The 24,242-nt window shown below is 39.9% G+C and overlaps 1 protein-coding gene across 3 annotated transcripts in view; it reads left to right on the top strand.

The window, feature by feature from the left end:
* Positions 1-24,242, top strand: part of METTL8 (methyltransferase 8, tRNA N3-cytidine) — a 174,063-nt gene that overhangs the window by 77,284 nt on the left and 72,537 nt on the right. For 2 of the 3 annotated variants that reach the window (XM_019970994.2, XM_070799093.1), the window contains 4 exons: positions 908-1,047; positions 4,747-4,853; positions 4,989-5,054; positions 5,812-7,150. In XM_019970994.2, coding sequence (XP_019826553.2) covers positions 908-1,047; positions 4,747-4,853; positions 4,989-5,054; positions 5,812-6,002 — 504 coding nt within the window. In that variant the 3' untranslated portion in view covers positions 6,003-7,150. Of the gene's footprint in view, positions 1-907; positions 1,048-4,746; positions 4,854-4,988; positions 5,055-5,811; positions 7,151-24,242 lie in introns of those variants that run through there. The other variant, XM_070799098.1, reaches the window with a different exon arrangement.

Below are 24,242 nucleotides of genomic sequence, written 5' to 3' on the forward strand. Positions count from 1 at the left end.
AAAGGTCTGAAAAGGCATTATCACAAATCTAAAATGTCCTTGACTATAAGGAAAACAGTTGGCACTTGGTCTTATTTGACCAATTCCCAAATTCTAGTAAGCATTATCATAGCAAAAAGAGGTAATTTTAGAAAATTGAAAAGGAATGGAAATTCTGCTAACAAAAATGTTTGGTAAACATGGAACATAATTTCTGGTAATAAGGGTTACTAGTTTTTCATTGTAGACATTTTCTAAAATACTGAAAAGCCTAAAGGGAAAGATAAAATTTACCTATAGTCATGCTTTCTGGAGTCCTAGAGTGACTCAGAATTTTGGCATATATTCTTTTAGTATTGTTTTTATAGGCAAATAGTATGTGTGTACTCTAATGCATTTTTTTTTCTAATGCATTTTTAAAATAGCATCTTTAGTGAGATATAGTTCGTATATTATAATATTCACCATTTATAAGTATACAATCCAGTGATTTTTTTTCAGTATATTTACAGAGTTGTACAGTCATCACCATTGCCTAATGTTGATTACATACTATAGGATATTTACTGATTAAGCCAAAGGAGGCATGGAACAAGCAGTGAGAGAGAGTGCAGAGGACCATCTCAGTGCCTGCGAAGTAACATAGGGTGAGCTTCCAGCACTGCTGCCTGCTGACCCAGAAAGACTGCCCTACTCCACTTTTAAAGCTAAAGAAGGGTTGCAAAAGAATATTTTTTACCAAGTCCAAGTGCTAGACTTAATTTTTTATGACAGTTTGATATAAGCTAACAGAACACCTAATCAGAAAATCAAATTCATAGAAGAAAGGCTTTTGGGAGAAGTTAAATTAACCTTTTTGATTTGAAAAAAAAAAAAAATACTAGAAGTCTGCTAAAGACTTTGTCTTTTCATTCCTTTATCATGACAGTCTCATGCATCATACAGAGCAGCCCAGTGCTGTGCCTTTGTTCATGACGTTTGTGACCATGGCTTACCCTACCCTTTTCCGGATGGGACCCTGGATGTCATTCTCCTAGTCTTTGTTCTGTCTTCTATTCATCCTGACAGGTAAATGATGACGAAAGGGCAGAGCAAATATGTACAGCCCCTTTATCAGGAGTGGCTTTCAGATCTATCAAAGCAAAAATGACAATTCTTGAATTTATTATTTAGTGAACTACATTATGTGTAATATGCAGCCTTTTAAATGCAGTTTTTCCTTTCTTCAGACTTTTAGAAAGAAACTGGCCAAACTGTTTCATTAGTGAGCTTTCTGTCACTGTCAGAAAGAAGTGAGCATCTTCTGGCAAGACACATACCTATTAAAAGTGACAGTGCTTCAAGAAAATTACAAATTCAGAACAGCCTAATAGACTCCCAAGAGGGAAACTGTACTTGGTGATCAGAAACAAACATCTTTGATTTAGCTTCTTGCTGAATGTTCGTAATGAGGTGGGCTGTGAATCTGGCTTCACATAGGTCTTTAAAATATTTGTTTTAAGGAAGCCCACTAGGGAATTAGGATTTATCAAGATTTTCCAGATTAACCTTGGACCTTTATAATCTAAGGTTGGTCTAGTGCCATCATTTAAGTATTTATGACTTAAATATTTTTGTTCACATAGTGTTCTGAAATAGTAAATATAGCTTTTCTCCAAAGAGGAAGCACAAAGAGATATTACAGCAATTAAAATGATCACTTTTCTTAAAATTTTTCCACTCTGTATGTATTAAGACACAAGTGTGCTAAACGTCTGGGGTTGTCCCTTCAGAATGTGTCTTAAAATTGGGTTTTTGTGATCTTCTGGTTAGTAGGTGCAGACTTGGCATCGACCACTTTGGTGAGTGTTACTCTTTCCCAAAGAAATCAAGCACTGTGTACTTCTTTCTTTGCTATAAGATCACTAGGATCCTTTACAGGCCTTTTACTTCTCATTCAGAGATGTTCACTTTGATGACTTGTAGGAAAAAAAATTAGGTTTCCAAATAATGAATGAAATATGTAATTGCACCTAATGAGATCTATCAAGTTCCATGAAGTTACTTCCTCCCAGTTTCTGTAACCTATTTCTGCTAACCTGTTTAGGCTATTGGCATTATTTAGGTACTAGCATAAAGATGTCATCTATATTTTGTTTCACAGCTAAAAGGATAGAGGAGGTGGATAATGAACAAGATTTTCTATCTAACACATATAACAGGAAATGTTTCAATTCAAAATAAACCTTCAAAAAAGCTATTTATATTAGTTTAGATTATATGTTTTTTCATGATTTGAATTGAATGGAAAGGAGAAGGGGAAGCAGATATCTTGAAAAGATTGTTTTTATAGTACATATATTCATTCTGTTTATTATAAAATAGATTCAGATGTATCATGTCAGTACATTACATAGCTACTTTCTTACCTACATGGAAATGATCTAAAAATGAGGTAAGTGAGTAAGTTGGATAATAGTAAGTGAAAAGTGAGGCAGTATGTTTCAGGTCATCTAGCACTGTGATAGTAAATTTAGCCCCAGGAAAATTCTAGAAAAGTGGCTTCTTGCCAGCTTGGAAAAGCAATTCAGCAAGCCGTTGAGTCTAGGGGGTCCCAGCTTAAATGGGAGTAAACCATAGAAGGCTACAAAACAAGAAGTAACTGTCCTTCTTATCATTGAAATAAAAATATAATATATTTTCTAAAGATCTACACAGAGATTGTATAGATAAACAACTTTTTAAAAAATCTCTTCTTTCTCATCTTAAGAGAAAAGGGGCTTTCCCCATTCTTGTCTTGTCCCTGTCATCCCCAACCCACTCCCACCTGCATTTCTTAGGAACTGGCTCTGGAATTGCACTATGAGCCAAGATGTACTGATAAGAGAAGCAGTTCCCCACCCCTTGCCTTGACCCACATTGCAGACTTTAAAGGACAGTTGGGAGCAAAGGGTTTGCAAAAGGAGGCTATATTTTGAAGTATTTGACTCTTTGCTTTTCTGTGTTTTCATTTCATGCTTGTCTTGCTAATAATTGCAGAAAGAGATTTTTCTCTGTACATAAACCATTTATCCTAAAAGTGAATATTTTAAGCTTTAGATATGGTTTTAATTGCCAGATCCTAAGGATATAAGCACAGTGTGAAAATAACCTGTAATAAAATAAACAAGGAAAAATAGTTTTATTTTTCATGCACTTATGTTCGTTTGTTTAAATGAGATCTTCTCCTAGTCATGCCACTTTTTTTTTGTCTCTTATTTTCATGGTTACTTTCAGTTTCTCATTACCTACTTCATTACCTGACATACTCTTTCACCCCATTATTCCACTGAACAATGTTTTAATTGGAAGGAACTTAAAGATTATGTGATCCAAACCTTTCATTTTTAAAATAAGAAATGCTCAGAAGCTTTAAGTAGTTTGTATAAAGCAGAGACAGAAAGGACTTACTACACAGGCTGCCATTTACCATTCTCTGCCCAGGGCCGACATTGATAACTGATTTTGTAGATTGTCATTCCCAGCAAGTCTTGAGTCCTTAATAGAGCTCTGTTGGCAGCCAGTGTCAGTCACTTGGCTTGTTATGAGATCTGAAATCTTTGCCATCTCTGTACCATAATCACACGTAAGGCTTTGAACACTTAACCAAAAAACATTAAATCAAGAGCAGTCACAAGAGGTCATGTCTGATTGGGAGCCAGATGGGTAGAATAAACAGTAAAAGAAAGAAAGGCTTCCCAGTATTGAGCTGGGGCTTAGAGTGTGAACAGAATTTAAATAGGCAGAGAGTAAGGAGGAGAGAATTTTTTCAGGGGAAGCCACGTGAGCACAGTCATGGGCGGCTCAGAATGAAGCATGTAACAGTTTGGCTAGCGATGCTTCAGATTAAGAAGCAGTGGGAAAGATGTTGGAAAGATTAATTGAGGCCAGTTGTAGGTGATCTTAAGGATTCAACTAAGAAACTAAGAGAACTAAGATTTTTATCCTACGGATTAATATCATGAAAATTTGCACAAAGGGATGATTTGAGAAAACCATCTTTTTAAGCAGAATAACTCATCAATAATGTACAGGAAGGATTGGCAGGGAAAATAATACAGCTAGTTAGGAAGAAATTTTCTTTCCAGCCAGAGAACGATGGAGTTTGTACTAAGGGAGTACTAATGGAAACAAAAGAGAGAAAATACCAAATATGTAATAACAATAATAAAAAGACATACAATTTGATGATTGAATAGTTGTGAAGAGTATAATGGAAAAAGAGAAAAGTAAAAGAGGTCAAAGATTTTTCTGAGGTGTTACACTTCAGTGAATGATGGTACCTTTGAACTAAATAAAGAAGTCAGGAGGGAAAGCAGCTAGTTTTGGAGAAAAAGATGTCCCTGCTTAGGTATATCTGATTTGGGACAGCTCTGGCATATTTTTTGTCATGCAAGGAAAATGAAACGACTTCGGTTTTTTCTGCCTTGTAACTACCTGAATTTGCTGTAAATATCAGGAATGTCTGTGTGGTTTTGCTGTTCAGTTTTGACATCATACATCAAGCTACGTGAAGTTACCACTCTAGTCATCTGGGTGATTTCTTGATATTCTAGACTCTTTGAATCTGGTTATTGAGCAAATTGCCATCCTTTTTTCTTTCTATACAAAATACTTTTGTTTTTGGTGCCCTTATGTTTGTGGCTTAGATTTCTTTGGCCTTCTCAAGCTATGCTTATTTTATCATGAAGAATGTTAAATGTGGTGTAGAAAACAAGACTTCCACAGTCTCCTGCTTTGTCTTCAAAGGATGCAAGGTGTTATAAACCGACTGTCCAAGTTACTGAAACCTGGGGGAATGCTGTTATTTCGGGACTATGGAAGATATGATAAGACTCAGCTTCGTTTTAAAAGAGGTAATGATATATTCAGTTTGGAATTATTTTCATGTGTTTTAAATAATGCTGTGTTTACATTTCATGTCAGTTTTGTTGTAGGTGGTGGTTTTTTTTTAAGGAATACTAAGTTTCTCTTGTCACAATTTTTTTTAGGACATTGTTTATCTGAAAATTTTTATGTTCGAGGAGATGGCACCAGAGCATATTTCTTTACAAAAGGTATGCATATCTATAAGAGGAAATAATTAGCTGTAGAAACTTTTCTTGGGTATAATTTGCAGGGAGAAACTCAAAAGCTCTAAAATGAGGCTTCAGGAGCTGATTAAACATTAGATGTCTTTACACTTTAGTGATTATAACTGTTGTGTGTAAAAGCTTGAAAATGGCCTTTTGCCTTTTAATCTCTTTCCAATTGAAACTGCTTTAAAGAATCACTTGTTTCATTCTCATGCCCAAATGAAGTTTCCGTTTTGGAGGTACCATTAGCCCAGACATAAAAAAATTGATGACATGCCACAGTCAAAAGAGGAAGTTTGATTTTAAGAGTCCATAGAAAATTACTTATCGCTTGTCAATTTCTCATTTTAAAAAAAGCATTTAAAATGAATTCTGCATTCAAGTACTTTCCCCAAACTTACATGAGTACTTTTATAATGTGCCATTTGGGATCTCTGCAGACCAGCAAGAATTCAGACCTAGGGCATGTCTCAAAATATTGAAAGCTGCAACCAGTACTGTTGTGTATCTATTAATACCTGCTGTGTTCAGCTGTTTATACTTGGTGTGTTTGTGTGAAGTAGAGGAAGCCTACTTGGTGTCATAGGTTTCCTTCATCAATTTGTACTAGAAAATGTTTCTTGGTATAAGTGAAATTCATATGGTCAGTCATTCCATTAATGTTCCATTGTTCTTGACTGCCCCTCCCCCCGCCCCCAAGTCACATGTCATATATTTGATTGCCATTTTTGTCTCACAGGGGAAGTGCACAATATGTTCTGTAAGGCTGGGTTAGATGAGAAGCAAAATCTGGTTGATCGTCGCTTACAAGTTAATAGGAAAAAAAAAGTGAAAATGCACCGAGTGTGGGTTCAAGGCAAATTCCAGAAGCCATTACACTTGACTCAAAAAAGCTCCAACTTGGTATTTTCAGTCCTTTCACATGAATGAACTATGTATCATGTTAAGGTAAAACCAGAGGATTACACTATTCAGAGTCTTCAGTAAATCTTTCATTTTTGAAAAGACAGTCAGAAGAAGAGAATTTATGTATCCTGCTGTTTATCGTGGATGGACTGTTTTATGCATTTTAAGCACACAGAAGTGACTTGGAAGAGAGCACAACATTCTGTGTTTTCAAAACTTAATATGCTCAAGCTTGTTTGGATTTATTATGTCTTAACCATTTTGTTTGTTCTCTGAGTTTTAAAAGCATTTAGGTAAATTACTGATATAAGTCAGATGATTCTGAGAAACCAAAGCCTGCCATTTTTTAGAAGTGAAAAAAACCATCTCCTTTATTTATACATTAGTTGAACACAGCTGAACTCTCCTCCATTGTTAACTGATAGCAGAGTCAGCTTGCCTTGTTTCCAAGGAAAGTCACAAGACCAAGGCAAAGGCCTATTTTTTTGTTTTGTTATTGTCTGTTGTCCATCCCCAAACCTTTTTTTTTAAATTTAGAGACTAATGTCTGAAACAGAATTTTAATTTATCTTTCCTTTCCTAAAATAGGGGAAGTATGACTAATGCTAACATTATTTTCAGGCTATTCTTTGGTGTACAAGTTGAAAGCCTTCTTTAAGAAGACTATTTACCCAGGAACATTCTTAAATTGTAGCAATTAAAAATTTTTTACTATTTGCTGGTGGTCCAATAGTTAAGAATCTGCCTGCCAATGCAGGGGACGTGAGTTCAATCCCTGATCCAGGACTTAAGATCCCATATGACATGGGGCAACTAGACCTGCACACCCTCGTGCTCCACAAGAAGAAGAAGCCACTGCAATGAGAAGCTCGGGCACCAGAACTAGAGAGCAGCCCCAGCTCAGTGCAACTAGAGAAGGCCTTCGCACAGCAATGAAGTGCCCGTGTGCTGCATCAAAGACCCAGTGCGTCCAGAAAAATAAAAATGGTATTTACCACTTTGCCTCAAAAAAGATATAAATTGGCTTGCAAATTGCATTTAGTAAAAATGGAGTTTCTAAGACTGGGCTTTCATTTGTTACACAATGTATACTGAGTACTTACTTTGTGCTGAATTATATGGAATAATACAATAAATAAATAAAGTCCCAGCCCTGTGTTTTGAGAGCATAAGTAGGTTCTAGCTGGCAAAGCAAAATGTGTGCATCCCAAGCCTCTAAATCATGACCAAGATAATATATGAGCAAGTACTCCTGGTAGCTCAGTGGTTAAAGCGTCTGCCTGCAGTGCTGGAGACCTGGGGGGTTTGATCCCTGGGTTGGGAAGATCCCCTGGAGAAGGAAATGGCAACCCACTCCAGTATTCTTGCCTGGAGAATCCCGTGGACAGAGCAGCCTGGTGGGCTACAGTCCACAAGGTTGCAAAGAGTCGGACATGACTGAGCGACTTCACTTTCTTTCTTTTCTACTCAAATAGGGAGCTTTTCAGCTAACAGACTTTGATTATGAACCACAGAAATCTGAAAGACATGGACAATCTCTTGAAAGGACCTAGAATGATCATTCCAACTAGTTTTCCTTTTTGAACTCACTTAAAATTCAGCTTCCTGGCAGGATGTGATTAATCCAAGCTGGGTCATGGATTCTTTTATTGACAGACTGAGTCAGGGCAGGTTATTTGATGGTTCCACCAGACCATAGTGAATGGAGGAAAGTTCCTCAAAGGAAAATGAGGACACTGATCAAAAAAAGAGGGGAGGGATGCTGCCCAGTCAGACATTGCGTGGTATAGTAATAATGTTCTGAAGAGAGAGAAAGATTAGCTGTGGGATGGAAGGAAAGAATTAGGGCTGTGGGAGGAGGTGGTCTCAGACTAGTTCTAGAACGTACGCTCTCAGAAGATGGTGAGAAGACGAGTATGTTTGATAGGGCTGTTCATGGTTCAGAATAGTGGAGAAAAGATGGGGAGGGCATCAGCTTGTAGACAGCCTTAAATAAGAGGGTGCGTTGGGTTCTCACCTCTGGACTGGAGCCATTCAAGATTGGTTTGTTTCTGTTTTATCCTAGCCACAGCGTGCTTTAAATATATTTATAGAGAGATTGATCAAGGAGTCGTCAATAGAATGGAATGCAGTGAGGTCAGAGATGGGGGCAAGGAAAATCCCGAAAGGTATCTGCATACATTTGCCTTGGTAGCAAATCCTCAGAAGTACAATATCAAGGTTTCCATTTAAACATGCAGTAAATGTAAAAGTCAAAATTTGCCTGAGACTCTTAACTCAGTTGTTTTTCCTAATTAAAGTGTGTATTTTAAAGCCAAACTAGTATTGAAAGTATTACATACAAGGGCACTTAGATAAGTTAATGTTGCTATGGGAACCCCCCCTCCCCCCCCGCAAATCTTCTTGTGTCTCAATTTAAAAATCATGGCCCAAGGTGGTTTTAAAAACAACAGAAGGTAAAATTATTCCCACATTCTCACACATGTAAATTGTACTGTCTCTCTCAGTCCTAAATAGCAGATTCAAGCCAGCTTCTTGACTGGCACAGTAAAATTCTGCTTCGTGTCTTTCTATAATGTATTACAGCATGTAGTTAACCTTTAGAAACTTCAAAAATACATCAAACCAAATTTGGACTGTGAGACACAAACTGGGCTCTTTTGGGCTCTGTCTAGCATAGACCTCCTATTCCACATGGCTGCTCATTGGGCCATTTCTATCAGTGTCTTCTGCTTTCTCTCCTTTAGCCTACCTGAATCAACCCCCTATCTAGAATTTGCTACCAGACAAAATATAGATTTTTGGCAGAGGAAAAAAAAAAAAAGAGAAAGACCTGATTTGGGATATTGCCTATAGATATTAAGAAATCATGAAATGTTACAAATGTATCTGCTTGGGTATTAGTTTAAAAATAATTGATAGCTGCATGAAATTCTCATTTTTCCTCATCTATAGCGGTAGGACTAGTTAGGCAGAGTTTGATATTTAAAAATTCATCTGCTGAGGGAGCTGAATTTCAAAAGGACCATTTTCTTTCTAACAAAAAGATGTATTCATTCATTTTATAATACAGAAATAATGAAATATGCTATATTAAAAATGCACCCTCCATTTTCCTCCGTTTCTAAAAATTCACTTTTGAGCATTTTCCAAATGTAAAAATTCTCACGCACATGAAGTACTGTTTCAGAAGGTTGTGAGAAAGCCAAGGTAACAGTTTCTATTATTAAAACTTTTGCATTTCAGTATGACACATTTGTAGTATTGAAACACCCATTTAACGCTGACTTCTGAGAACTTATTTGTTTTGCTTGTCTCAGTTCCATATGCTTTGTCTCTAAATTATGAACACATCGAGGTTTCTACCATCGTGCAGTCTATATCATTGCTATACTCATTTGTACGTGAAAATTATTCACCCATGTGTGAAGAGCTGCCCTCCTGGACATCCGAAGCATTTAGACCATTAAATTTCAGGTAACTTAAATTCTTGCCCCCAAACTCCTATGCTGTGTTCTTCTGGTTTTCTAACTCATGAAAGCCAAGTTCTGAAGCCAGAATATATCATGCACTGTTACTTCCAGTTGGTGTTAATGCTTATTATGCTTCTCACAAGTGCAGATAACTTCACATTTGCATCATTAATAGACTTCTTTCAGAGCCTCTGTTCCTTCTGCTTCCTGCCTCTATTAGTCATCAGTAGACATGTTGGCGTGGTTATTCACCTCCCCGCTTGTGAAAGTGCACTGTAAAATGTAAAGTACTGAATATGTGTGAGATGTTGTTACTAATAACAGCATCTACAGTCTACAAGGCAGCATACAGAGTACTCCAGCAACAGAAACGTTTTCATTGGGTTTATGAGACCTTGTGAGAAAGACGGTAAAATATGTGGAAAAGTATTGCCTGTCAGACAGGAAACATGGGTCATGGTTCCTATTGAACCATTTAGCTGCTCTTAATTTAGTTCTGAGTGCTAAGTCTTTTATATACTACACTTTTATATACCACATTATTCCTTCATTTAAACCTCAAACTCCTACAAATTAGTTTTTATTGTAACCATTTAACAGATAAGACTAGAACTCTGAGGTATTGGGTAGTTGGCCTAGGATATCACCACGAGTCAGTGGCAGAAACACAGTGTGGACACAGAACAGTCTTGATTCTAAAAACTCTGCCTCTCACCAGTCCACTTTTAATTGATAGGCTACAATGCTGCTCGGGAAAGCTGCTGGAGAATAAAAAGAGCTCCTGAATCAAGCGAAGAATTACTGCAGTGGGTGGGAGTGTGGATCAGACGATCTTCAAGGAGACAGCTCCTTCTAGATCCAGTGATTCTATGAAATAAGTAGGTAGCACTTATCCACATTACACACTGGGAAGGAAGGGGAGGAAAGGAAGGGAGAGGAATGACAAAGCAGAAGCTTGCAGTCAGCTCTTTTCAGCATTCTGCATATGTTTACTTCTGCTCTGGCCCCACCCCCTTGGGGCTTCAGACTTCTATTTGGCTCCCCTCCAAACAAGCAGAGCACCCATCACTTGCATACTCCTCACTTAAAAAAAAAAAATCAGTCTGTACTGCAAGTGGAAAGAAAAACTCTTAAAGTGTCCTCAAGGGCTCAGCTCCAGCATAATCTAAAATATGTGATCAGAGAGTGTCAATAATAAAATATGAGTGAAAACATCTTTATTTAAAACATTGTATGTACATGAATGCCACATTAATGCCAATTCAAGCATGAAATGTTGAGCATTTCTTGGAATATGGTTTGAGATTTGAGAGGCACAAAGGTACCTGCAAGATGGCTTTGGTGTAGTTATAAATATAAATAGAAATAAAATAACAGTTGCATCTTCATTTATAATGAATATATACTGTGGCCTCAAAGCTGCAGAGGAGAGTGGATGCCAAAATCTGTCTTTCATTAACATATGCCTTAAATGACAGGGAAGAGGTGTTAAGACAAAATTACATTTTCCTCTGCGTATGAATCAGCAACATGCAGTAACAAGCAAGTAATAATAGTTCTGCTTGTGAGTGCCTGCAGAGGGTAAGAAAAACAGCATCAAATTGAAAGTGCAAGTTCATTTGCGAGAGGGCCCAGGTGGCGGCAGAGCATGGCTCCCTTGAGCACCATTCTGAAGTGTCTCAGGGCACAGTGACCCTGACTCTGGCAAGCCAGGTTGGCATGAGCTGCATGGGGCACATTAAAACCTCCAGATGGCTCAAAGCAGCCCACCCTCAGCTGCTCCCAGAGCTCGTCAAAAGCACACTACAAGGCACCACCACTAGCCAAGGGTTTAAAACAGGTGCTTTGGATTCTACAGTGCATGTGGTTTCACAACCACTTAACCTTCAGTCAGGAAGAGCTAGAGGCAGGTGAAGAGATAAATAATGTTAACATTACATAGGGAGCAAAAAAGGATATTTAAGAGCACATAGATGCAAATCGGAGAAGGCAATGGCAACCCACTCCAATACTCTTGCCTGGAAAATCCCATGGACTGAGGAGCCTAGTAGGCTGCAGTCCATGGGGTCACTAAGAGTCGGACACGACTGATCGACTTCACTTTCGCTTTTCACTTTCATGCATTGGAGGAGGAAATGGCAACCCACTCCAGTGTTCTTGCCTGGAGAATCCCAGGGACAGGGGGGCCTGGTGGGCTGCCATCTATGGGGTCACACAGAGTCGGACATGACTGAAGCGACTTAACAGCAGCAGCAGCAGATGTCAAATAGTCACACATAGTGTTTGGTTAGCAGTGTCCTTGGCGTCCCTGTAATTTATGTCCTTATCTTTGATTTTCTTTCAGCAGATAGGCACTAAGTAGAGCCCGGACTCCAGAAAATACATGCTTTTCTATCAGGTGTTACCTGCCAAATTAGGTGAGCTATTGATTGCCTCCTACAAAAGGCCCAAACATCTCTCCTACTTGGGCCTACTCAAGAAAACTATTATCCTTAACACAGATTCTTTGGCAGTGTTTTCAACCCATTGCTCCTTTACATGAGACTTCTAGTTCTTTGCAGGAAAAGCAGAAGTTAATTTTTTTTTTCTTACGTAATCTTTAGATATCAATTGTTGGTTGGTTCAGAACATTTTGGGGAAGGACAATCACCCCTTTCAAGTCTTTTAAGACTTTATCATTGGTAAAAAGCTCTAAAACTGTGTAACTTCCTGACATTAATGAGATGTTGTTGAGTCTCTTGCATTAGTTTGTTGCTCAGTCGCTCAGCCGTGTTTTGTTTTGTTTTGTTTTGTTTTAATGCTGTGTACTTAACAAAAGCAGCTATGGTTGCTGCCCCATTTCTCTCACCTCCAGCCTCTTGAGAGAAACTTGTCTTTCTCCTGAGTCTATCCTGCTGAACAGAACGTAATAGCTCTCCATACATCTTTAGTTATGCCCCCCTCCTTTAGGTGAGCTGAGACAGCATCCCAGTAAGCAGCATTGGAACTTGCACTGAAAATTGCCTGAAAGAGAATGGCTGAAATTGCCAGCGTCACATGCCGCATTGAAGCAAGGAAATTTCTGCCTCCGAGGATAATAGCTTTTCTCCTTGCTCATACATCTTCCTTCACAGCCCTCGTTTATTTTAATGTATATATTCCACTTTGACTCTCTGGAAGATATTCTTTAAAGGTTTTTAAAAAATCCAAATGAAAGATGAAATTCAGGATCCAGAAAGGCATCTATTCTATTTATCCTGTCTTGAATGTATTCTTAATCAACCAGTCTTTCTGAGCGTCTCTTCATTTGCTGCTTTGTTTCGTAATAGAACACTCGGGCTCTGGAGATTAGTGAGACAAAGCTTCATTATAACCATCCTTGTTTTACTCCCATGTCTTACAGGCTTTCTCTTCCTCACTCACTCTCCAGGTGCTTCTTTCTCTTGCCAAATAGTGCAAGGAAATACTTATGCAGATCTTTTGTTTACTTTAGAAAAAAAACACTGATCCAGGCTTTCCCATTTGGGGGAGTGCTGCTCATTTCCTGACTGGCCTTTAAAGTTTGGCTCAGTAGCAACCTGGGGATTTGTTTTCTACCCAGAGTGAAAGGAGCTTGGTGCCCAATGGCCCCATGCTGGAATGAGAATTAAAATTCTACTCATTCCCTGGATAAGCAAGCTGATGCTTTCCTCATAGATTTTTTTCCCCCCCATTCCTCAAAGTTTTGATGTTTAGTCATTTAGCTTTGGCTTTTGAGAGACATTTTAATAGGATTGTTTCTCCTCCAAGTGCGTTCAGAAGCTGATCATGGGTACAAGGAAACTCTCAAGAAGAATTCCCTGTTTGCTGTTTTTTACCTACAATGAAAATGATACACAACACGTGCAGTGTTCACCCCTACTGCATGCAGCTCCATACCCAACTGCCTGGCCTGGGAAAGAAGAAGCTGTGACACCCAAAGAATCGCTTGAGCCACCTCCCTTTCTAAGTCCGCAAGACTGCCGAGTCAACAAAGCTTTGGTTATCACCCAGTTGCATTTTCTTATTTCATGTAAGCTTTGTAAATCTTGTGCTTTCTTCTCCTGGCACATTTACATTAAGTTTGATTCTAGTTGTCCATCTTTATCTATACTAGAGTTATGGTTATATATAAGTTACTCTTCATTCATTCTACCATGGGGAATTTATCCATAGTTTGTTATGAGGTGTCAGTAACTTTCTAAACCTGGAGACTATACTTTAAATATACTGATGGATTTTTAAATTAAAAGATGTTTAAACTAGAATAGTTGAATGATAAAAATAGAAAACCTTGACTGATAAAGGTCTTCACTACATTGGGGGGGTGTTGTCTTTAAGGACTTAATCTATAATAGAAAATAATATGGCAAATAAAATACCATATGGGGAGGGAGTTACAGACAAAGTTATTGGCATAGACAAGGTCCAGTTAAGGAAGCATACCATGTCAGTATGGTGACAAGGAATCCAGGGTCAGGCACATAGAGACAGTCACCACCATGGAAGGCTACCAGTAGAAGCAGCTGGCACTCTGGCCTAGAGAAAGTAGGCAGTGTTCACAGGCAGAGTGGCCAAATACTGTTCCAGTGACCCAAAGAAAAATGCAAGGTCAGGGAAGATTGTGGCAAGAGTGACTTGTAATTGAAATTCAGAGAACTAGACTGCAAGCTTAAATGCCTCCTAACCTGGCCCAGGAAGAACCAAAGGCTTCAGAGGCCATGAGCTGTTTTTTTGTTTACCTGAATCATATCACAGAAATGGCCATTAAGATATTTTGTTCTTAATACGTTTTAGAAGAGCAAAGACCTGCTTTTATCTAATTCTTACTTTTGATTTCAGAGCCTTGTGTTTGTTTTCACAAAGTATGAGTTTATTGATATCCATAAATCTGGAAAGATGGGGTGCAGCTTTAGGATAAACACACCCAGAAAGGTGCAGGCAGAAGGGGACGTTGGCCAAGCCAGCAGATTGTCCTCATTTACCAGTGTGACAGAGGAAAGTCTAGCTCCTACTTGGCAGAAGGGAACATATTAGGTATCAGTATAATAGAGTCACCAAATGATTAAGATGTGCTGGCCTTCTACAAGGAAATGAGGGCAAGTAAATACAGGCCAGAAGAGCCTGTGATACAATACCACAATATGTAGTCACCCCCATCTGGTGAAGTTCAAGAGGCCCCCAGAGGATCCCTGTGTTGCTTGCCCACATTTTAAACCAACTGAGAAAGACCAAGGTGCCAAAAGATGAAAATTAAAACGTGAAGCTGATATTGGAGAGAATGGCTCAGGGTGCGTGGAAACAGTTGTCCCCTTAGTACTGAACCCCAGGATCAAAACCTGCAGCTGGACAGCTGGGCCAGGAGAATCTACCCATGAGTGAATGCCCCCAACCTTTTACAGAGTACCTGGCTTCCAAGAGACAGTGAAAAAGGACTAGGTTAAACATGCCTAATTCACTTCCCAGATTCACTTTTCATCTAAGTCACTTCACCTCTCCCAGGAATGAGGAAGACAGGACTCAAGAGACCATTTGCTGTCCCTCCACATGGCAAGAAACAACAGGAGTGGAAATTACCCCAACGTCTTATAAGTACTGGGTTAAAACATACCCCACATCTGCTGAGACTAGAACAGTGTGGAATGGACTCTACTTTGCCATTTTGTCACTTGCTGAATCATCTGCTCAGCATTTACCTGTAAGCCTGCGGCAGCTTACCTGGTCTGTAAGCATCTGCCTTAGTGATGGGTAGAATCTGCACAGTATGCTTTGAACTGCAAACAAAATGAATTTCCAAAGTTAAAACCAGTGACTTATTCTGGGAACCCCACTACACTTAAATCTTTACTAGACATCACTAAATAAATGGCCAGGAGGTCTTGCAACTCTGCCAAGCAGCACTTCTACACTGACTCACTGTCCACCAGCACTTCTCAAACTATTCGAAGTGAAGAACCGCTGGTTGCTTTTTTTTTTTTTATCAATTTCCACATGTCCCAGATCAATAGTTTCATAAAACACAATAATGGTAAATTAATAGGAAAAAAAAAAAAATTACTCCAGTTCCTGGCATTGTTTCCCGGTTCCTGCCCTCTCCCCACAATCTCCTTGTTACTGCCCATTCAGTCAGTGTGTGGGGCTTCCCTGCTTAGTGGTGAAGAATCCACCTGCCAATGTAGGAAAGGCGAGTTCAATCTCTGGGTCAGGAAGATCCCCTGGAGAAGGAAGTAGCCGCCCACTCCAGTATTTTTGCCTGGGAAGTCCCATGGACAGAGGAGCCTGGCGGGCTGCACTCCATAGGCTCTCAAAGAGTTGGACATGACTCAGCAACTGAACAGCCAAGAACAACTACAGCCGATGTGTACCAGTTACATGTCAGGCATTCCCCTTGGTATGGGGAACGAAGGGGTGAATGGGAAAAGGTAAAGTTAGGAAAGCCCAAGATTTTCATTAGACACCATATACAAATTTACTCAGTCTCTCTGCCGACCCCATCAGGAACCGGGAATGAAACACCAGCACCCGGACACGACCTTCCCCGCCCTTGACCTGCCCTGCTGTAAACCATAGGAAGAGGACTTCCCTGGAGGCCCAGCGGTTAAGACTCCACGCTTCCTCTGCAGGGGGCGCAGGTTCAGTCCCTAGTCAGGGAACTAAGATCCCACAAGCCGTGTGGCACGGCCAAAAAAATAAATAATAAGCCACAGGGGGACTAAAAACCTATGTCTGACTTTGCCTTCTGAGCCCTGTAGTCTCTCTTTACCTCAGAGTGTGCTGTGCCAGGACCTAGGCTCCTGCCCCTAGAAATGTTTGGTCCAATGCTCAGTGATTTTTGCTGCTATCCTCATCAAGTTGTCTGTGTGAAGTAAACAAAACCACCCCTCACCACCCTGCTGTCACCAGGGTTTTTTTTTGTTTTTTATTTATTTATTTATTTATTCTTTATTGAAGGATAATTGCTTTACAGAATTTTGCTGTTTTCTGTCAAACCTCAACATGAAACAGCCTTAGCTATACATATATCTCCTCCCTTTTGAACCTCCCTCCCATCTCCCTCCTCATCCCACCCCTCTAGGTTGATACAGAGCCCCTGTTTGAGTTTCCTGAGCCATACAGCAAATTCCTATTGACTATCTATTTTACATATGGTTTTTATTGGTTCACTTTTTAAATTTTTGACTTTTTTGTGAATATGTGAATCGGTGCAAAGTAGTCTCTATGCTGATGTAAAATGGAAAGAGAGATGATTCAGTTCTTTTGTTGAAATCAAAACCTGTGATATTTCCCCCCCACTCAATAGTATTTAAATGCTGGGTTGATGCCAAACTCAAAGAACATGGAGAACTTGGGGGAAGGCCAGTGACAGATAAAATATTATTAATAGTTTTTTAATAGGAGCCATGATTAGAGAGGCTGAAGAAAATGTGTTTATTAACCCTGGAAGAATATCACATTAGAAGATGAGAATGCTAGCTCCCAGGTAGAAACAGAAAGAGAGTCCTCAGAGAAGAAATATGGGACCTGTTTAGATATAAATCCTAGCTGTGCTCCTGCTGGTTGTGTAACCTTAAACAAGATACTTAACAACTCTGAGCCTCAGTAATTGGAGATCATATTGCATACCCTAAGATTGTTGCAAGGACTAAATATAATGCACATCAAGTCAAAGGTATGAGGCCTGGAGATAATTGGTCCTTCAGTTCAGTCGCTCAGTCATGTCTGACTCTGCGACCCCATGAATTGTAGCATGCCAGGCCTCCCTGTCCATCACCAACTCCCGGAGTTCACTCAAACTCATGTCCATTGAGTCAGTGATGCCATCCAGCCATCTCATCCTCTGTCGTCCCCTTGTCCTCCTGCCCCCAATCCCTCCCAGCATCAGAGTCTTTTCCAATGAGTCAGCTCTTCGTATGAGGTGGCCAAAGTATTGGAGTTTCAGCTTCAACATCAGTCCTTCCAGTGAACACCCAGGACTGATCTCCTTTAGGATGGACTGGTTGGATCTCCTTGCAGTCCAAGGGACTCTCAAGAGTCTTCTCCAACACCACAGTTCAAAAGCATCAATTCTTCAGCACTCAACTTTCTTCTCAGTCCAACTCTCACATCCATACGTGACCACTGGAAAAACCATAGCCTTGACTAGACAAACCTTTGTTGGCAAAGTAATATCTCTGCTTTTGAATATGCTATCTAGGTTGGACATAACTTTCCTTCCAAGGAGTAAGCGTCTTTTAATTTCATGGCTGCAATCACCATCTGCAGTGATTTTGGAGCCCAAAAATATAAAGTCTGACACTGTTTCCCCATCTATTTCCCATGAAGTGATGGAACTAGATGCCATGATCTTCATTTTCTGAATGTTGAGCTTTAAGCCAACTTTTTCACTCTCCTCTTTCACTTTCATCAAGAGGCTTTTTAGTTCCTCTTCACTTTCTGCCATAAGGATGGTGTCATCTGCATATCTGAGGTTATTGATATTTCTCCTGGCAGTCTTGATTCCAGCTTGTGCTTCTTCCAGCCCAGTGTTTCTCATGATGTACTCTGCAAGTTAAATAAGCAGGGTGACCATATACAGCCTTGACATACTCCTTTTCCTATTTGGAACCAGTCTATTGTTCCATGTCCAATTGTAACTGTTGCTTCCTGACCTGCATATAGGTTATCAAGAGGCAGTTCAGGTTGGTTCTTAATAAGTGGTATTAATAGATTTTTTAAAAACAAAGGATGGTGATCAAATCTTTATCTTTTTGAAAGGAGGAGAAATGTACTCTTCCTGTAATATAAGTATTGTAAATTAGGCATAAGAAACTTTTCCTAACTATAAAGAGTTGAGTTTTCTTACTTCAAATTATTGCTGTCTCCTTGGCTTACATTCAGTTCATTTCAAGCTTGTATTAAGCATCTGTCCACCATGTGCCAGAAACTGCTGGACACAGCATACTGGAATGAATAAGACTTGGCCCTTGCTCTTTAGATGCCCACAAATTAGGATGGGTGCCCATCTGTTTGAGATGTGGTATCTCCTACTTAAAGTCTCTTGGCTTTAGCTGGCCACTACCATTTGACCACCATAGTCTACCCAACCCAAAAAAGATCAATTAGCATCCTAATTTTTCAGATGCTTTTCAAAGCCCTCCATGAATAAATCTAGTCATGTGCTACCCAGCAAAAACCAAACAGCATGTAAACCAAGTCCTCAAGATGTAGCCCCTGTGTCACATACCCTCTGGTGTCCAAGTCCTTTAAAACAAACATTTTTAAAATATTTATTTATTTATTTGGCTGAGTCAGGTCTCCCATTGCAGCTCGTGGGATTTTCGATCTTCATTGCAGCATACAGGATCTTTTAACTGCAGCATGTGGGATCTAGTTCCCTGACCATGGATTGAACCCAGGCCCCCTGCATTGGGAGAGTGGAGTCTTAGCAACTGGATCTCTAGAGAAGTTCCAAGCCACTTTTAATAATGCTACCTATGAAAGCCTTCCTCAGCGATCAATGCAAAGAAATAGAGGAAAACAACAGAATGGGGAAGACTAGAGATCTCGTCAAGAAAATTAGAGATACCAAGGGAACATTTCATGCAAAGATGGGCTCGATAAAGGACAGAAATGGTATGGACCTAACAGAAGCAGAGATATCAAGAAGAGGTGGCAAGAATACACAGAAGAACTGTACAAAAAAATTCTTCACATCCCAGATAATCACGATGGTGTAATCACTGACCTAGAGCCAGACATCCTGGAATGTGAAGTCAAGTGAGCCTTAGAAAGCATCACTATGAACAAAGCTAGTGGAGGTGATGGAATTCCAGTTGAGCTATTTCAAATCCTGAAAGATGATGCTCTGAAAGTGCTGCACTCAATATGCCAGCAAATTGGGAAAACTCAGCAGTGGCCACAGGACTGGAAAAGGTCAGTTTTCATTCCAATCCCAAAGAAAGGCAATGCCAAAGAATGCTCAAACTACGGCACAATTGCACTCATCTCACATGCTAGTAAAGTAATGCTCAAAATTCTCCAAGCCAGGCTTCAGCAATATGTGAACCATGAACTTCCTGAAAAGGCAAGTTTTAGAAAAGGCAGAGGAACCAGAGATCAAATTGCCAACATCCACTAGATCATGGAAAAAGCAAGAGAGTTTCAGAAAAACATCTATTTCTGCTTTATTGACTATGCCAAAGCTTTTGACTGTGTGGATCACAATCAACTGTGGGAAATTCTGAAAGAGATGGGAATACCAGACCACCTGATCTGCCTCTTGAGAAATCTGTATGCAGGTCAGGAAGCAACAGTTAGAACTGGACATGGAACAACAGACTGGTTCCAAATAGGAAAAGGAGTACGTCAAGGCTGTATATGGTCCCCATGCTTATTTAACTTATATGCAGAGGACATCATGAGAAATGCTGGACTGGAAGAAACACAAGCTGGAATCAAGATTGCCAAGAAAAATATCAATAACCTCAGATATGCAGATGACACCACCCTTATGGCAGAAAGTGAAGAGGAACTAAAAAGCCTCTTGATGAAAGTGAAAGAGGAGAGTGAAAAAGTTGGCTTAAAGCTCAACATTCAGAAAACGAAGATCATGGCATCCGGTCCCATCACTTCATGGGAAATAGATGGGGAAACAGTGGAAACAGTGTCAGACTTTATATTTTTGGGCTCCAAAATCACTGCAGATGGTGACTGCAGCCATGAAATTAAAAGACACTTACTCCTTGGAAGGAAAGTTATGTCCATCCTAGATAGCATATTCAAAAGCAGAGATATTACTTTGCCAACAAAGGTCCGTCTAGTCAAGGCTATGGTTTTTCCTGTGGTCATGTATGGATGTGAGAGTTGGACTGTGAAGAAAGCTGAGCACTGAAGAATTGATGCTTTTGAACTTTGGTGTTGGAGAAGACTCTTGAGAGTCCCTTGGACTGCAAGGAGATCCAACCAGTCCATTCTGAAGGAGATCAGCCCTGGGATTTCTTTGGAAGGAATGATGCTAAAGCTGAAACTCCAGTACTTTGGCCACCTCATGCAAAGAGTTGACTCATTGTAAAAGACTCTGGTGCTAGGAGGGATTGGGGGCAGGAGGAGAAGGGGACAACAGAGGATGAGATGGCTGGATGGCATCACTGACTCCATGGATGTGAGTCTGAGTGAACTCCGGGAGTTGGTGATGGACAGGGAGGCCTGGTGTGCTGTGATTCATGGGGTCGCGAAGAGTCGGACATGACTGAGTGACTGAACTGAACTGAACTGATAACCTCTACACAGATCTCCTCATGCCACAGCATTTAGGGCTTCCACTTAAATACCTCTCAGTACCATTCTTTCATTACCTGAGTCCATCCAACCTGTCACTATTGGATGAGGTCTAGGCTGCCTTCAAGAGAACTGTATTCCTCTATTAGTGCTACAAAACACCACTGTATAAAAAATGATTCATCTGAGCTGGTCATCCAACCAAAGAACCTGATTTGGCTCATCTCTTGCTATAATCATCACCTTATCACATTAAAAAAAAAAAAAAAAAACTAGTCTCTGTGGAGGCCAGAAATAAACCCTTGCATACATGGTTGTGATTTTTCCAAAGGGTGCCATGACCCTTCAGTGGGGAAAGGACAGTCTTTCCAATAAATTATGTTGGAAAACTGGATTTCCACACTCGAAAGAATTAAGTTAGACCCTAACTTTAGATCACATAGAAAAATTAATTCAAGATGAATTTTTTAAAAAACCCTAATGTAAAACCTAAAACTATAAAACTCTTAGAAGAAAACATATGGGAAAAGCTTCAAGATGTTGGATATAGTAATAATTTCTTGGAATATGACACCAAAAGCATAGGCAACAATAATAGAAAAATGCTCACCTGGAACACATCAAAATTTAAGACTTTTGTACATCAAAAGACACAACAGAGTGAAAAGGCAACCCACAGAACAGGAGAAAGTATCTGCAAACCTCATATTTGACAAGGGGTTAATATCCAGAATATAGAAAGAACTCCTACAACTCAACAACAACAAATCAATTTAAAAAATGAACAAAGGAATTAAATAGACATTTCTCCAAAGAAGCTAGGAAAAATGGCCAGTTAGCATATGAAAAGATGTTCAGCATCACTAATCAAAACCACAGTGGCACAGTACCTGACACCCATTAGGATGGCACTATTAAAAACAGAAGATGACAAGTGTTGGCAAGAATGTGGAGAAATTGGAACACTTGTGCCCTGTTAGTAGGAATGAAAAACAGTGCAGCCACCTACGGAAAACAGTATGGTGGTTCCTCAAAAAGTTAAAGGTAGAATTACCATGTAAGCCAGCAGCCCCACTTCTGGATATATATCCAAAGGAATTAGAAGTGGGGACCCGAAGTGGTATATATTCATAGAAGCAATATTCATAATAACCAAAAGGTGGAAGCTACCCAAGCATTTATCAGCAATGAGTGGGTAAACAAAACATGGTATATACATACAAAGGGATGTTATTCAGTCTTCAAAAGGAAGAAAATTCTGACACATGCTACAACATAGATAAACCTTGAGGACATTATGCTAGCTGAAATAAGCCAGTCATGAAAGGACGAGGTATGATTCCACTTACAGATACATGTAATTCATAGAGACAGAAAAGCTTCATGACTGGATACAGCAATGATTTCTTAGAGTATGATACCATATTCAAATTTACAGAGACAGTAGGTAGGCTAGAGTTGCCAAGGTTTTAGTTTTGCAAGATGCAAAGTGTTGTGTAGATGGATGGTGGTGATGGTAATACAGTGTGAGTGTACGTAATGCTACTGAGCTGTACAGTAAAAATGGTTGATGGTAAATTTTATGTGTATTTTTAGCACAGTTAAAAACAAAAACCAGCCTTTGTGTTGAGCCTGGTCTTCCCAAATCATGAATTTGCGGTCTTCTGTCACTAGCTCTGTTCTTCCCGCCCACTTTCCATACAGATTACCCTACCACTGTTGTTCACTATTCCCAGCCCACTTGGATTCAGCCTGGCACTTTGCACACACTCTCATCATCCACTCCATAGAGAGAAGAGTTAAGTACAAGAGATCCTGGGCTCCCACCACCACAGTACCTTCTCATAATGCCCACCACTAAGAATACTCTAGAATTATCAAACCCACCAAGCAGACCTGGGAAAATCTCAGACCTTCCACCAACCCTTGTGGCTGGAAGTGATGGGTAAACAGAGAGTGTTTAGAGCAAAGGTGTTACATTGACTTTCCCCACACAGTGTGCTGGCACAACAGGAAGAAGCCGCCCTGGCATTTAGGGTCTTAATGAGAATTCCAGGCACTGCCTCTACTCCCGCTCTCCATCGCCTGCCTTCAGACAAAAATGTTCATTTCCCTTTTCGTGATCTTACATCTCCCTTCAGAGTTCATGTTCATCTTCTTACCTGCTACCTTGGCTTCCCTGCTATTTCGGTCCAAAGATCCCTTTCAACCGTGCTCCCTAAGGCTTGGTCCTAATGAGTGTCTGGCACACCTGGGAGGTAGGAAGCAATATTGGATGTACATGCTATCAAATTCAGTATCTTCTTGACTTTAAAGAATATTTAGGTGACCAAGTTAAAAGTTTTGGTCATATAAAATGAAGCCATATACACTTTCTGTTTTGCCCTTTTTTATTGAAAATGTGTATTATTTTGTTACTATCTCTGCCCACCAGAGGAGTCTGTTGGAAATACAGAATCTGTCCCCACCCCAGATGCTTTGAATCAGGATCTGTATTTTAATAAGATCTCTAGGTAATTCATATGGATATTAGAACAAAAACTGTTCTAGAAAGCCTCTAGCTGCTCCTATTAGAGCAATGGATCTCCACATTGGCTGTGCCTTAGAAACACCTGGGAAGCTCTTAAAACATATTGATCGTTGGGTCCTACAATGTTATTATGATTTTATCTATACATGGGGACCATGAGCGTTGGTGTTTATTTTCGATTCTCAGAGATTTTGATACCTAGGCAGTGTGGAGAACCATTAAGAGTATGATTTAAAATATCACAGAGAATTCCATGACTTTTGAACTGATTTGGAGCTGCAAAACAGTAGATTCAGACTGTAAAGTGTAAATAGGTTTTGAATCTAAATATATGAATATTAACCTGAAACTAGAGATTGTATTTATAAATGACTTTTAAAGTCTTCCTCTCTTATTCTTGAGCTTCCCAAGTGGCACTAGTGGTAAAGAATCCACTTGCCAATGCAGGAGACACAAGAGACATGGGCTCGATTCCTGGGTCGGGAAGATCCCCTGGAGTAGGAAATGGCTCCTACTCCAGTATGCTCCTATTCCTACTCCTACTCCAATGGCTCCTACTGGCTCACTCCAGTATTCTTGCCTGGAAAATTCCAGGGACAGAGGAGACTGGCGGGTCACAGGCCACTGGGCTGTGGAGAGTTGAGCATGACTGAACAATTAAGCACACACACACTCTTATTCCTTATTTGTGTCTCATTGTCTTCTCATTAGAGTGTCTCAAGGGCTTTCTTCCATTAAATGGCATCCAGGGCTTTTCACCAAGCCCATGCTCCTGTCCCAGGGACCGAAGCTGGTGCTGCTGTCAAGGGCTCAGGTACAAAGTACTGGTGGGAGCAGCCAGCACTAGCAGTTTGGCTGCTGGTACTATTTATTTGAATACTCCAGAAACTCACTGTACTGATGCACACTGCTCAGGCATGCTAGAATCCCAGCAGTGAAGACCTTGTGGCCTCAAATGTCCTCATATACACTTCTTGCACATCAGCTGTGGGGGCTCAACATAACCAT

This window comes from Bos indicus, chromosome 2 (genome assembly GCF_029378745.1).
Source record: "Bos indicus isolate NIAB-ARS_2022 breed Sahiwal x Tharparkar chromosome 2, NIAB-ARS_B.indTharparkar_mat_pri_1.0, whole genome shotgun sequence".
In the NCBI taxonomy this organism is placed as follows: Eukaryota; Metazoa; Chordata; class Mammalia; order Artiodactyla; family Bovidae; genus Bos; species Bos indicus.